The 17,198-nt window shown below is 29.1% G+C and overlaps 1 protein-coding gene and 1 pseudogene across 1 annotated transcript; both read left to right on the forward strand.

Annotated features, from left to right (window-relative positions):
• Positions 1–3,810: 3,810 nt before the first annotated feature.
• Positions 3,811–5,519, forward strand: LOC110643537 (trans-resveratrol di-O-methyltransferase-like). The gene is made up of 2 exons (XM_021795948.2): positions 3,811–4,653; positions 4,931–5,519. The coding sequence occupies exons 1-2, from the start codon at positions 3,877–3,879 to the stop codon at positions 5,231–5,233; spliced, it is 1,080 nt and encodes a 359-aa protein (XP_021651640.2). The 5' UTR covers positions 3,811–3,876; the 3' UTR covers positions 5,234–5,519.
• Positions 5,520–15,471: 9,952 nt separating this feature from the next.
• On the forward strand, positions 15,472–16,745 carry LOC110632592 (probable O-methyltransferase 3; annotated as a pseudogene).
• Positions 16,746–17,198: the final 453 nt, after the last annotated feature.

Below are 17,198 nucleotides of genomic sequence, written 5' to 3' on the forward strand. Positions count from 1 at the left end.
ATTATTCTGATAGATGAGACGCGAGAAGGAGTTAATAGAAAGCTAGAGCTTTGGAAAAGTACTCTAGAGTCAAAGGGCTTTAAGTTAAGTAGAACGAAGACAGAATACATGTATTGCAAGTACAGTGAAGGCCAAACTGGTGATAGGGAAGGAGTTAGTTTGGATGGAGTAGTACTGTCCCAAAGTAATCACTTTAAATATCTCGGCTCAGTCCTTCAAGTAGATGGGGGATGTGAGGAGGATGTTAGTCATAGGATTAAAGCCGGATGGTAGAAGTGGAGACGTGCCACGGGAGTTTTATGTGATCACAAGATTCCCAATAAGTTGAAAGGAAAATTTTACTGTACAGACATACGACCGACTATGTTATATGGTAGTGAGTGTTGGACATTTTAGGAGTTGTATGAATCTAAGATAATAGTTGCAGAAATGAAAATGTTAAGGTGGATGAGTGGCCATACTAGACTAGATAAAGTCCGTAATGAGAGTATTAGAGAAAAGGTAGGAGTGGTACTAATTGAGGATAAGTTGAGAGAAGGGAGATTGAGGTAGTTTGGTCATGTGAAGTGTAGACATACGGAAGCTCCAGTTTGACAAGTAGAGTATATTAGGATAGAGGATAAAAAGAAAAAAAGGGGTAGACCTAAATTGACTTGGAGGAGAGTAGTACAACATGACCTAGAAGCATTACAAATTTCTGAGGATTTAACCTAAAATCGTTTAGAGTGGAGAAAGCGAATTCATATAGTTGACTCCAAATTTTTGGAATAAAGGCTTAGTTGAGTTGAGTTGAGTTATTTAAATTAATGTAACTGAAATTTTAAAAATAAATAATAAAATTATAAAAAATATTTATTTTATTCCTAATCTAAATAAATTTAAATATAGGAATTAATATATAATATTCAAATTACTCCAAATTTGATATTATCAAATCCAAAATCTTTATGCATATGATAAAACACTGTTAGTATCTGATAAATTAATATATTTAGTAAATTGTTGTTAAGATGTTAAATCATCATTGAAGGGATAATTTATATTTATATATTAATATTTTGTATTAATATAATATTTTAATAATTATTTATTTCTTCTTTAATTTCATCTCTATATGAATAATTTTAGTTGATATTCTAATAGTTAACGTCACTTATATTTTAATTTTATCAATTAAATTAATATAATTATTGGTTTAAAAAATTATTTATGCAATTTTCACGGGCACCTGGCTGCTATGCCGCCTTGCAAGGCACTACGCACGAGGATATATCCCCCTAAATTATAATTTTTTAAGTATTAATTAGTTGAAATTTAAATTCTTAAAAGACAGAATATTTTAATATTTTCATTTTATTTTCTTATTTTTTATTAAATTATGAAAAAAAAATAACAAAATATGAAGTCACAAGTGAATGGTTAAAAAAAATTAATTAATTAGTATTTAGTTTAATTTTAAATCAAAATAATTATTTAAAATAAGTCATAAATCATAAATAAAATATTAATTATTTATAATTTATTTATTTTTAAATTATTATTTAATCTATATTCTATTCTTATATTAACAATCATAACACTCAATTAAATATTATTTTTTATTATTTTAATAAATTAATTCACTTTTAAAAATTTTCAATCTTAAAATTTTAAATAATTTTAATAAATAAATAATTATTTAATTTTCAAAATTAAAAAATATATTTGAAGTAAAAAATTATTCTTTAATAATTTTATTATTTTACCACATGAGACTAATTTATCACACAAATGAGTTTCACATTTTTGAAAGAAATAAAATTATATTCAATATATTTTTTTTAATAAATCGATTGAATTTTGTCAATCACGCTTTGTGCAAAGTGTTACAAACTTGATAGAATTCTTCCATACAACATAATAATGACAGCAATTATTTCATAAAATAAACTATATGTAAGTCTCTTTCTTTAGATATATCTCAAGTCTCATCATGAATCTTTACATTCAATTAACTTGTTACATGAATGAACTTGAGCAATATTCAAAGTGCAAGTGCCATTCATTTAATCTAAATTCAGCAATATTCAAACTTCATTAAGGGGATTAGTACATTGAGGTTTGTCAAAAAAACGTGTAAATTGCATGTCAGTGGCATTTATTTTATTTTACTGTATATTTTTCAATAATTAAATCCTACCAACCCACGAACCTACAAACACTCTTCTCGACTAAAATATTATTTTATTATAATAATTCATTATTTATTATTTAATTTTATTATTTTTCTAAAAATTTAAATAGTTTATAAAATATATTTTTAGTTATTATTAAAATTAAATAATTAAATAAAATATCTTGTTAACTTCGATGATGATGATATTATTATTATTATTATTATTTAATGAGATGAGAATAAAATGATAAAATTTAATTTTATTTATGAAGATATAAATTTAAATAAAGCATCACATTCGAAGATGAATCTCGCAGACCTAGCTTTAGCCTAAGAAAAATGCAGACAGTTGTTCAAATGTTACGAGAGGGTGCTGATTCTCATACAGTCCTCAGATAATTCATATCACGAACAGTTGGAACACTCCAAGACTGGTTTTGATGTGATTTATGAAAATTTATCATAAATATGGATTTGTAAAACAATAATGAATGACTCAGAAATTCATTAGGTGTTCTATAAGTAGACTCTCCGATACTAAAGTTAGAGTTGATATGAGAGAATAATGTATCAGATTGATTAAGAAGAAAAATATATCTCTATTGATGATTTGATTTCTTTATATAAAATATAGAAAATAATTGAGTACAGTAAGTTAATTATATAATTATATAGATATTATTAGCTAGTATAATCATATATATATATATATATATATATATTTTTCATTTGAACTTTTTTTTTTCCTTTCCAATTACTAATGTAAACAAGAAAAAAAAAAAAAAGTAACTCATCTATCTTGCTGGGTCTATTTCTTTACTCGGTTTTATTTATTTATTTATCAAGATAAAAAGAAGTGATAAATTTAACTTTTTTTATAATTAATTTTAATTAAAATTTAAATTTAAAATTTTATAATTTTAAAAACAATTCTAATATTTCTGAACTAAATTTAAATCTATTGATAATCTGATTTTGAAACTCTAAAAGCATATGCTGATTTAGTGCTATTTTGAAATAATAAAATTAAAGAAGGCTAAAATTTTAAATAATTTTATTTAGTTTTATTTAAATAATTCATTAATATAATTAAATTTAGCAAATATTTTAAAAAAATAAAATTCTTATATTTTATATTTTCTGTAATAAAATTTTACTAAACAAAGTTATTCGTTTATTGCTTTTTTTTTTTTTAGTCTATGACTCTACTGATGATTTATTGACCAAATAATTTTTTGGAGTCGAGCTATATAAAAAAGAGTATATTTTTTTTTATTCACAAAATTCGAACTTAATACCTTATTTAAGAGGAATCAAATCCCTTCACTGGAACCAACCTCCGTTGGTAGTTTATGGCTAATTTAATGTAAATTGTAAAAATGAAAATATCTTTTTATTTATATTTAGTTGATTAGAGTTTAAACTCAAAAATCTAATTTAATATATAAGTAGAGAGCGACGTGATTTGAAAGATACCGAATTAACTTGCTATTATGGTATAGGTGCCTTTTTAGTATTATTTTATTTTTAATTCACTGTATTTATATTTTATTACTTTTATTATTAAATAAATCAATATTAATGATAATTTATTTTAGTAAAAATAAAGTTTCATGTAGATCACCACTGCCACCGCTCTCTTTCTATAAATAGTGTGCTCAGTTCAGTGTCGCATGCATCTCATCAAAATATAATAAAAACCTCCTTCACAGATCCTGAAGATGAGTAATTTAGCTGATGGAAGGCGTAACGCTGAGCTACTTGAAGCTCAATCACTTATATGGAACCATATTTTCAATTTCATCAACTCCATGTCCCTCAAATGTGCAATTCAATTAGGAATTCCAGATGCCATCCGCAACCATGGCAAACCCATCACCCTCTCTGAGCTCATTGCTGCTCTAACTCATCTCCACCCAGCCAAAGCCAATTGTATCCCTCGCCTAATGCGCATTTTGGTTCACTCTGGTTTCTTTGCTCGAGCAAAAATCAGCCAAAATGATCAAGAAGAAGGGTTTGTTCTCACTAATGCATCCCAGCTCCTTCTTAAGGATCACCCTTTGAGTGTGTCTCCCTTCTTGCTTGCCATGCTTGACCCTTGTTTAACAAGACCATGGCATTATGTGAGCACTTGGTTCCTTAATGATGATCCTACTCCATTTGCTACTGCTAATGAGAGGACAATTTGGGAATATGCTGCCCATGAACCAAATTTCAATAATCTCTTTAACCAAGCTATGGCTAGTGATGCACGGCTGGTTATGAATGTTCTGATCAATGAGTGCAAGGGGGTGTTCGAGGGGTTGCAATCATTGGTTGATGTTGGTGGTGGAACAGGAACAGTGGCTAAAGCCATAGCTAAAGAATTCCCTCAATTGGAATGCATTGTATTTGATCTCCCACATGTGGTGGCTGGTCTTCAAGGCACTAACAACTTGAAATATGTTGGTGGCAGCATGTTTGAGGCAATTCCACCTGCAGATGCAATTTTATTGAAGGTAACCCCTCTCTCTCTTAGTTTCATCCCCTAACTAATTTCACCCCCTAACTAATTTCACATTTTTTTACCTGAAATATATTAGCGACTAGTCTGTCCTGAATACGATTCCAGTGTCATACCAAAATAATCAAGAATCAATCTATAATTGGTAATACATAGTTGCTTAAGCACCTAACAACAGCTGCATCTTAATTCAAACTTTACTTGTTTAATACAGATGTATTATATATATAAAGTTTAACAACTTCTGATTTTGTATTGCTAATGACAAACAGTGGATTATGCACGATTGGAGCCATGAAAACTGTGTTAAGATACTGAAGCGATGTAAAGAAGCAATTAAGGGCAGAGAAGGGGGAAAGTTAATTATTATAGATATGGTGATGGAGACGAAGCAGAAAGAGGATCACGAGTCAAATGAAACAGAACTCTTTTTTGATCTACTCATGATGGTCTTGTATAATAGTCAAGAGAGAAACGAGAAAGAATGGGCTCAACTATTTTTTGATGCTGGCTTCGGTAATTATAAGATAATCCCCATGCTAGGTTTAAGATCTATCATTGAAGTTTATCCTTAATCTCGCAATTGTTCCATGCATGGTATCTATTTTCATTTGTTGTCAAAATAATGTATCACCTCTGCAGGGATTGATAGAGAGGTGTTTAATTTATGCATAAATGTTGCGTTTAGTTTGGGAAGAATAATATTATCCCATATTATTAATTCGATTGTTTCTATATATTATTATGTTCTTTGCTTAATTTTTTAGATCAAGTTTGAAGTATGATCTCTACATTTCAATCGCTCTGTTTACGAAAAATTTTAATTTATCATTGATTCAAGATACAATATTATTTCATAAATGAGTTATCATGCATATTTTGTTTTAAATTTACAATAAACCAAGTCTTGATAAAAATTTTCCTTATTTATATCCTTTAAGTAAGTACATCAAGCACATTACTATTTCTTTTATATATAATGAAAAATCCAATGACATAAAAATTAAAGGAAAAATTATGATTTAATCTCTCTATATTAACAAAACTAACTTGGTCTATATATTTTAAAAATTATAATATTTAGTCCATGTATTTTACTTCTGTTAAACTCCTTAGTTCCTCCGTTAATTTTTCTACCAGTTACTAGATTTTAATGTTAGTCAAACTACTGTTTAATTCTTTTATTTTTGTGAAACTCGTTAGTTGGTCCCTATAGTTTGAAAAACACTATTATTTAGTCATTCTATTTTAGTCCTGTAGTTTGGAAAAATACAACATCTTGAAAAATATATTCCTAGATGAAAATGAAAATTTTTCTTGTGGAGATTAAATTTGAATTTGTATTTTTTTTTAAATTATTCAAGTGTTTTTCATTCAATTCACTAAGAACGCAATAGTTACTCCAACCCAAGCCCAGGGAAAAGAGGATTCAAACCCTAACAATGCAGAGCCTTAGTCTAAATGAGTAGAATCCATTCTCCATCTTCAACAGTAGCCGCTGAAACTCCTCCATCCATAGCAGAATTTCATTGGCCTCCAAGAGAGAAACTAGGTAGAGAAACACAACTATACATGGAGATCACACATTAACCTCAAGGGAAAGCATAAGCTTCCCAAACAAGTCAAAGTTCTCCCCTATTTCTAACACTTGCAAGCCCATAAAATCAGAGGAGATTTGCAACAAAATACCAAATAAGAACAAGGACTTGGACCATGCCGGACGAGCTAGGAAAATCTTGGCACACATTCAAGACTTTGTATACTTGTGAAGCCTTGATGAAAATGATGACCTCATCATCACCAACACTTTTGATACTACTAGCCAATAATCTTCTCTGAGAAGCATCACCATCAACAGCAAAGGGGAGCACCAATAATAAGCAGAGCAACTCATAGAAATCCAACAAAAACTCCATCCAAAGAGGGGCACTAGAGCTTCAATACTGGACACTGAGAAAAAAATTAGACAAAGAAAAAGGAAACTGAAAAAAAGACCTAACAAAAGCAATGAAAGAAGAGGTGGGTGGGGGAGGAAAGATGATGGCCAAAATGGCTAAATCTTCCCTTGGACAACACTTAAAAGAAAGCTTCTTCCTTAGAGAGAGGAAAGAGCAAACAAAAGTTGCAAGAAGTCCATAGGTATAACTTTGCAATTAAGCTCTTCTTTAAATCATATTGAAATCAAAATTATTAATTTAGAATAACATTTCTATCAAACTGACTTTAACCTGAAAATTGGCCATGATGAGAACTAATTACGTTTGGATAGACATAACCTCCCTGATATATGCATTTCATGTAGTCATTTACGTTAGATTTTATAGTTATTTTATTCTTTTATTAGTTAATTTTAGTTAATTTCATTCGTTCTTCATATTCATTAATTTTGGTTTAATTTGTAAATTTATTCTTATTTTGTAGGTAAAATGGTGTTTTTGAGGGATTACAAGTCAATTGCACATTTGAAGAATGAATTTCAAGTCCAAAGATGCCCAAAATGAAGTTTAAAAATTGATAATTTTGAAGGCTGCCAAAAGTTGTATAAGGAGTTGCATAGCCTATGCAGCCTGCATTCAGAAAATGGAAGAAATGCTGAAATCTGTCAAAAGTTGCATAGCTTCATGCATAGGCTATGCATTCGTCTATGTAGTTGACCGAAAAATTTCCTAGACCCACCAAAAGATGCATAGCTTCATGCATAGGCTATTGACTTGCCTATGCAGTATCACGGAGAACCTCTAAAGCTTGCCAAATTATACATAAAGACCTGCATGGCCATGCGAACCTGTCTTCATTCATTCTTTTCAGTCCCGACTCTGCATAGGATGCTGCATTGGCACAATTCCAGTTATGCATTTCCTCATTAATTAGCTGAAATGGCGAATCTTTCCACACTTGTAGTGATCTCACCTCACACCATTTGTAGACCATTCTAGGGTTTTTGTCAAAGGGTATTTTAAGCATCCTTCCATCACTTTTTGCTACAAGAAGAACAAGAAGAAGAATTATCTGGAAAAGGAAGAAAAAGGGCAACAAAAGAGGAAGAATGCCATTTTTGGACTGCAATAACTTAGATTCTTCTTCTTCTTCTTCACTATTTCTTCACGCCAAATTGAAAGAAAAATAGCACTAATGTGACACCCCTTACCCGTCTACAGTGTAGCCGAGCAAGATATGTCACACAGTGTGCCGGAGGACCAAATCATATTTCCATTACAATTTACCCTTTTTAATTCATTTATTTATAATTTTTTATTAATAAAAATTTTTCGCAAATTTTATAGAAAATTCGGCAGAGTGCTGGTTGTAATTTGGAAAATTAGTTCTTCTGAATCTGTTAAAAACACTTCTAATATAATCATAATATCAATCTCAGTCAACCACCAACATATTTTCAACAATTTCTCAAATGACTTCATTATCTCAAATTTCAATTCATTTCATATCATACTCAAATTTATTACTAAACATGGTTCATAAATAATTATATCAAAAGCATAATTACATGAGTTTATAATATACATTACAAAAGTTTACAAAATACAAAAGACTAAAAGTAGCCTAATGTCCTATCAATGCACTGCAAATGTGAGGTGACTCTGGACTCTGTGTGCAGATCTGAAAATTCACCAGGTATGAGGTCTGCTGGACTCCCCGGCTATGTCTCCAGTACCTGTGCGTGGCAAAAGCAACGCGCTAAGCAATTCTGCTTAGTGGTGACAATATAAAATAAAATAACTAAAATAAAGTAAATATGCAGAATGTATGTTTACATCTTTGGTAGACTTAATTTAGCATTTATTGTAGTATTATTTGATTAAAATTTGATAAGATTTATTATCATTGCCCGAGTAACCCATACTAATCGACTGGACTGGATAAATGGGTAAACTGGCACTGGGTACTAAGTACCTCAAACCATCACACCATTAGTCACATTGTGTCTCCCAGTGTGCAACAAAACAGCTAATAAGCTGTAATAATTATCAGGGATAAAACCCAAGTATAATAACTCAATCAACATAGCCAAGGGCTATCATAACACAGAATGACACGTGAGGCCATAAAACACAGAATGGCATAAAGCCATATGCAGTACTGCTAACAGAACCCTATTGGCATGCCAACCTATCCAAGCCAATCTTGCTAGGTGTACTAGGGCATGTTACACTCTTAAATTGTACAATTCTTGAAATTTAAGTGTAGGTGTTACTATTCATTTCATTAGTCAACTAAAATATTAACTTTTGCATAGACAATAGATACATTGGTTTTAATACTCCCAACATACCATATTTTGCATTCTAAAATTGTTGGTATTGGTTGCCAATACCATTTCTAAGCTTAGTGTTAGTTGTTCAAAATTTTCAGATTTCAAGCCTTGTGTTTACTGTTCCATTAGCCATTTTTACAGTGGGAATTTGGCAAAGTTGTCAACATGAAAGTTGTTCCTTATTGTGTCTAGTTACATTTGCTTTTTTGAATCACTCCATTTAGAGTTTTTTAGCTAAAGTTATAGCCTAAATACCATGACTGGTCGGATTGCCAACTTTCCAAATTTTCTGGACTGACCAAATCTATAGTGCTTTGTGCAGTGATTGCAGGTCACCTTTTGAACATGTTATGGTCAAAATTTGGGTTAGGTTTCTTCATAAAAGTTATAGGTCTATGTCTCATATATTTTCTGGTAAAATTTCAGGTCAATTGGACATTTCTACACTGAGTTTTGACCAAAGGAATAAATACTGTTCATTTGGTCATTTTGCCCAGGCAGAATGCAGGTCACCCAGATTAGGGCAATCTTTAGGTCAACTTGGTTTGGTTTTCTGGGCATGGTTTCTTCACCAAAGTTGTGCCATTATGTGTCTAGTTTCATGTCCAATTGGCCTTGCACTAATTGAACCTCTATAACTCCAGTTATTGCTGCCCAAACCTACTGGACTCATGCCTAGTTCTGCAAGTCACCAAGGGCAGCCACACTAACTTTAATTCTCACTAAACAAACCACTTCATTTCTTATTCACACACAGCCCAATGGTCAGTAATTGACCATTAAAACTCTCTTTCACAAAATACATGAACAAATTCTCAATTTGAGTCTAAACCCTAGCTCCACCATTCTAGATTTTTGCATTCACTTGCACTTCACCTTCCTAATCAATATATTAGTGTTAAGGGCACCCACAATATCATTTTAATTCTAAGAAATCTTCAAAACTCAACCAAGTTCAAGGCTGCCGAAAATTTAGGATGGGCATACACATGATGTTTATCAAGTTTCTTTATAAATTTACACTCATTTTCACTCCTCCAACATGAATGGAAAGAGAAAGATCAAATTTAGTCACTAACCTCTAATGGAGCTAATCCCAAACTTGTAAAAACTCTTCTTTTACACTTCCTTTTGCTCCCAAAAGCTTCACCAAGCTGAAATATCAAGGTTTTTTGTTGCTAAATTAGGGTTTTGTTGAGAGAGAACTAAGAAAATGAAGCTTTGAAAAGCTTATTAATGGAGGAGTGAGGGAGAGCATATGGGACGGCTTGAAGATAAAGAGAGTGGCTACTGAAATTTTCTAGAATTTTACTTCTTTTTCTCATCTTTTAATGTATTATAATTGTCTTTCTTTAATTTGATTGGCCAAGCATTTTAATTACCTCATGCTTACATAAGCATGAAGTAATAAATTTCATTTATTTATAATTTCTTTTCTTTCTTTTCCTATTTATTTTTAAATAATTTTTCATCAATATTTGTTCATATTTTATGTCATATAATTATTTCATAAAGTTTTCCCCAGGTCTAAGGTTGCTAGCGGCCTTCATCGTCACTTCCCCTTCGGGTTACTCATCACTGGGGTTTCGGCTCGTTTAACCTTAGTGCATTTCATTCCTAAAATTTTTCCTTGATTTTTATGAGCATTATTTGGTTTATTTATAACTCCTCACTCTAGTCTATTTATAATTTCAAATATTCTAGCTGCCCGAATCGACATTGGTCGCCGGAACAGTAGACTATGCGAACTAACTAAAGTGAGGATGTTACAACTAAGGGTGCAAACCTAGTAATTTTAAAAATTTTAATTTCGAGTGTTTCATGCAACATACAAATGATTTATACTATTAGAAAATACATATTTTGGTTGCAACAATTGTAACTCTATCTCTAAAAAGTCTATTTGCCATTAGAAAATAAAATCCTTAAATAACAAGATAAAAATAAGGATTTTTACCCGAACAGGCGCAAAATCAAATTCAACAATAAATATGGGAAACAAAGATCGCTAAGAGTCGATCCTCTAGTCTGTCCACACGAACAAGATGATCAAAGCACCAATCTTGAACCAAAACTCCTTTGTGCTTCCTTTTTTGTCTTGGCCAAAACTTGCACAAAGATGGAGTTTAGGGTATTTTTGGTTTTAACCTTATGGAAGTATAGAGACAATTTCTCTACCTTTAATTTAAGAGTGACAACTTCAAATGTCTCTTGAATTAAGCACAATGAAGAAAATGGAAGAGTTAAGTTTTTGAGAGAAAATGGAAGATGGAAAAATTAATTTTCTTGAAATTATTTTTCAATCTGTAACATTTAGAGATTTTAATTTCCTAAAGTCAATTAGTGGTTGACCACTAATTATTACTAACTTTACAAGTTACATCTAATTCACCAATTAGATGTGTTTTCTAATTTTAATTTGGCTACTTGTCATGTTAATTTTAATTAAGGAATTAAAACACCATGCTACTTTAGGGATTCTCATATCCCTAAAGTGTTATGGAAAACACTAATTAACCATAAATTAATTTTGTCTCACGACTTCTCAAGTCATTTTAACCAAATTAAAATTTCTTACCTTATAGATTAATTAATCAAGTTTATATTTAAACACTTTAAATATTAACTTGAATACTTTCATCGATGAATTTAGTTTCAAGTCATGTTAAAGACTTTGTAATCTAATTGCAAACTAAAAATATTACTTTAATTAATTAATTAAACTATTTAATTTATTCATCAAATTAATTATGCTTTGATCATGTTATTCTTATTGTGTGTGACTTTCTAAGTTCATTACTAATTAGCAATGAGAATAATGTAAACTTTTTAATATTATTGGAACTATTCCATACTTAGAGTGAAATTCTCTTATCACTCTTAGTTCTCATAAATCATGGTTAACACCTAGCATAGTATACCATGACTACCCAAACTAGTGATGAATTAATTTATATTTAACTGATGAACCTTGATCATACATACCATGCACTAAAATCTCTCCGTTACATAATTCCAATTTCATCTAGGGTCATGGTTTATGTCAAACCCTAATTGCTTAGAATCATATATCCTCATCTTAATTCCAATTCTTGATTAACAAGACTTTTCAATCAAAAATACTTTTCTGAATAAGTATATCTGTCCTGGAGATGAACTTTATTTATCAAGAACAATTAAGATAAACATAGAATTTTATCCCTATTTACTTATGGCAACGGATTCCATTTTGACTAAACACCTATCTCCATATATAACAAGTCAGAGCTAACACACGCTCGTATACTCATACCTAGTACAAGTATGTAAACGATATTAAATTCAAATCACATATATACAAGATAATTGTGTTATCTTGGGTCAAGAGATTATATGCACTATTATTATCTAGATGATAATGCATTGACAAGAGTAAATTCCATGTATATATCATCTAAATGTCACTGGTTCAACCTACATATCTTATAAGTGCCCACTATGTTTGTTATATAGCATGAGACTCACCATTTCATCTTATTAATATCTCATATTAATCCATAGAAATAAATAGATGTGACAATCTATATAGATAAATCAACCCAATGAGGAACCATTGACTGTGAACCAAAATTTATAACACTTGTATTAGATTATTCCGTCACTCATATTCTTAACATTTTAGAATGGAACATCTAACAAACTGTTAAAGGATAATTTAAATTAAATTTAAACAATTTAAATTAAAAGAAAAGATATATGCCATTGAAAAGAAATTAATATTTATAAGATACAAATTACAAGTTATGCTCTAGGGTATACCACTAACACAAACATTGAGTTTTTAAGTTTTAGTTTATTTTTCATGTTTTATTCCTCCTACTTTGATTTTATTGTGATGAACATGAATTGTGAGTAGTTTCTTTAGATTATAAAGTCGGAGATGCAATATTTAAGTTTATTTTGTGGATTTGAACTGAGTTAGTCCCAATTTATAAGGTTTAATTCATATCTTGTGTGCTTATTGACATGCTTAATGTAGGGTCTCATTAAGTTGTATTTTTAATCCTTAGTTGAAGGATCGAAAGGAGAAAACTAAGTGATGGATAATCAAGAAATTGAACTTAATTAACTTACATCTAGAAATAGACTAAAGATTAAAAGGGTTTTATAGATTGATTAAATATTTTAATGGTTCTTGGTTAATTTTAAACTCTACAAAAGTAAAATTTAATTAATCAAGACACACTTTATTTCACTTGAAAGAGATCTTAAAAGATATGAGAATTAATCTCCTTTAAACCTATAAATTTCATAGATTGGACTAACTAGAGAAAATCCCAAATAACTTGAATAGGAACTCTTAATTCTGAAATCGTCTTTTTACAATTGTTGCTTATTATTTTACTTTTGAGTATTTAATTTAATATCATTTCATCAATTTTCATTATCAATTTCTCAATTTCTTTATTTAGTGAATTATTAAATTACTTATTTGTTTGAATTGAATTTTACATTTTTAAACCTTAAAGTTTATATTCTCAAAATTCTTTTATCTGTTTCGTTAAATTACAATTTTAGTATGATTCATTTCTCAATTGAAAACACAACTTTTCTTAAGAATGATATTTTTTTCTATACTACTTAAATGACATATGCATTTTAGGTAGTTCACATCACTCCCTAGATTAAAAAAAATCAAATATTTGAAAATTTTAAAATACAATAATTATATTATAATTATTAATTATAATAACCGGCTATTGTTAAAAAGAATGCATTATGAAATTCTTGAATTTATATAAAAATGAGTTTGATAACTATTAAATTAAATATTTACATTTATATTCTTGTATTTATTATATAAATTTTAATATAAATATTTAATCCAATGGTTACCAAATGTATTCTTATATGAAAATGAATTTATATTAGAAATATCTATTTTAAAATAAGCAATTCAAAATCTTTTTCCTTTAAAAATTTTCAACTTGGAAGAAAAATGCCAAAATTGATCTATTATATCTATAATAGTTCCGCTTAATTTCTAAGCAACTTGACCACTTGCAAAGGCTGGTTTAAACAAAAGTCTTTAATAATTTGTATTATTTTACTGTATATTTTTCAATAGTTAAATCCTACCAACCTGCGAACCTATAGTTGCATAGCACAAACACGATGTGCGCGGGGATGCACATATCCTCGATTAAAATATTATTTTATTATAAAAATTCATTATTTATTATTTAATTTTATTATTTTTCCAAAAATTTAATATAAATATATTTTATTTTATGGTAGTTTATAAAATATATTTTTAGTTATTATAAAAATTAAATAATTAAATAAAAAATCTTGTTCAACTTCGATGATTATTATTATTTTGCCTTGTATGAATATTTAATGGGATGAGAATAAAATGATAAAATTTAATCCTATTTCGTTGTTCATCATATTAAAATTTACTGTTTTTTTTTAATTGATACTATTCATGAAAATTTATTATAGATAAGGATTTATAAAATAAATAATAACTGTTTTTTTTTAATTGATACTATTCATGAAAATTTATTATAGATAAGGATTTATAAAATAAATAATAAATGGGTTAGAGATCTATTAGGTATTCTCAAAATAGACATATCTATTAAGTATTCTTAAAATTGACTCTGTAACGCTCAAATTAGAGTTGATATGAGAGAATAATATATCAGATTGATTGTGGAGAAAAACATACTTTCAAAAATAATTTGATCTCTTTATATAAAATATAGACAATAATTGATTATGCTAAGTTAACTATGTAATTATATATATATATATATATATATTATCAATTAGTATAATTATAGACATTATTATATTTAGCAATCCTATTAAGAATATTTATCTTTAATTAAGATTATTTTCTTTTATTGAATAGGTCTTACAATGGTTGAACCGATTTAACAAATTTTATGATTGAACCATTAAATACGATGAGATTCACGAATTATCCAAAAACTTATGTCACTAGATTAATTATAGATTTTGAGAAGTTATATTATTTACAATTAATTTTAAAATTATTTATAATACCAATTTTTATTAGGCAGCGAGCAATTAACGAAATCCACAATATTAAATTTAGTAAACATATATATTCACATATTTTGTTCAAAACATTAATATTATAAAATTTATAATTTCAGATTTATTCTAATGAGAGCTGATTTTAACAAACACAAAAGTAAGTTTTTTTTTTTTTTAGAATATATAAAAAAATAATCTTACTTTATCCCTTTCATTAAATAAATAAGGTTATGGGTGAGGCAGCAGTTTTAGTTCTTCTTAAGAAATAGAATTTCAATTTTCTAAATAAAAATTGGAACTGAAATCTCAGTTCTATAATACTGTAAATAATATTTTAGTTTGATTTTGATTTATATTTAATTTTATTATAATTTCAATTCAAATCTTGATTTATGTATTTAAAATTATATATATATATATATATATATATATATATATATAAAATTAATCCTATATTAACAAGAACATGGCGTTATATGAGCACGCACTTGATTCCTGAATGGGGATCCTACTCCATTTAATAAGGCTTATGGCAGGACAATGGGACATTATGGGAGTATGCTGGACATGAACCGAACCTCAACAATTTCTTTAACGAAGCAATGGCAAGTGATCCTAGGCTGCTTATTCGTGTTCTGATCAATGAGTGTAAGGGAACGTTTGAGGAGTTGAAGTCATTGGTTGATGTTGGGGGTCGAACAGGGACTGTGGCCAAAGCCATAGCTAAAGCATTCCCTCAATTGGATTGCGTTCTATTTGATCTCCCACATGTGGTGGCTGGTCTGCAGGGCACTGACAACTTGAAATATGTTGGAGGCAACATGTTTGAGGAAATTCCTCCTTCCGATGCATTTTTACTGAAGGTACCTCTTACCCTTTTCTCTGTTTATCATTCCCTGTAGGTTGTAGCCGCCCATATCTCACCACCATTGAGTAATTGGGTAGATCTGATCATTGGTCTAATTAAGCAAAAGTTCAGTTTGAAGATTCTCCTGCGGAAGTTCAGCTCTACTGTAGTTTGTAGCTCAAATTTTCAGCCCAATTTGAATGGGGCAAACCCAGTCCACCAACTTAATTAATATAATATTAGAGATGGTAAATTTTCATCTGACTCGTTAATTTAATTTGAATTCGTTACATTTAGGATGATTTATAATTTATTTTTATTTAAATAAAATTTGAAAGTTATGATTTTATCAAAGAGTGTGTGCTTTGTATGTATGTGTATTTTCTTAACTAATTAAAAAAAAAGTTGAAACGATTCAAAAATTAAAGGTTTAATTTTTAATAATTTATATGATCCGTGTTCATAAATTAATTATAATTTTTTTAAGTAATTGACAAATAAAAAAATATAAATCTACAATTTAAAATAACTTGATTCATATCCGATAGATAAATTCTAATATTTTTTCCTGTCTGATAAAGCAATGAATTTTACACAAATAGAACGATGAAGAAGGTGTGAAGAAATTGAAGCAATATAAAAAAGCCATTAAAGGAAGAGAAGGAGGGAAGTTGATAATCATAGACATATGATAGGGAACCCCCCAAAAGATAATGATTCCATTGAAACACAACTCTTCTTTGATATGTTGATCATGGTCTTAGTTACTGGTCAACGGAGGAATGAAAAAGAATGGGCTAAACTCTTTTTTCATGCTGGTGTTAGTGACTAGAAGATAAAATCCAAGCTAGGTTTAAGATCCAATATGCTTTTCAACCTTGTTAATGGAAGCTTTAGTCATGGAAGGACTGCTTTGTAAGGATGGCCACATTCTGGTTTTGAATCGGAATCAAACTGGAATCGGTTCGATCAAAACACCAAAATCAGCTTCAAACCGGGCTGAAACAATTCTTCTGCGGTTTGGTTCAGGTTCATATTTTTCAGGAATCGTGAACCGGCGATTCAGAACTAGATTTAACCGACGGTTCAAACCGGATCAAACCGGCGATTTAAATACAAAAAAATTCAATAAATATCTCACCCTACTTCTAATTCATTTATATATATCATTAATTCTCTACATAATTATTTTTTACACTCTCTTTAATTCTTATTACTTTTTTAATTTCTCTTAAATTCTCTAAATAATTATTTTCTACACTCTTTTTAATTCTCATTATTCTCTCAATTTTCTTACTTTATTATTTTATATCCTCAATAAAATTTTCAATACCCTCTATTTTAATTTTTTGTCTCTTTTATAAATTTTTAA

The sequence above is a fragment of the Hevea brasiliensis genome, chromosome 10 (genome assembly GCF_030052815.1).
Source record: "Hevea brasiliensis isolate MT/VB/25A 57/8 chromosome 10, ASM3005281v1, whole genome shotgun sequence".
NCBI classification, from domain to species: Eukaryota; Viridiplantae; Streptophyta; class Magnoliopsida; order Malpighiales; family Euphorbiaceae; genus Hevea; species Hevea brasiliensis.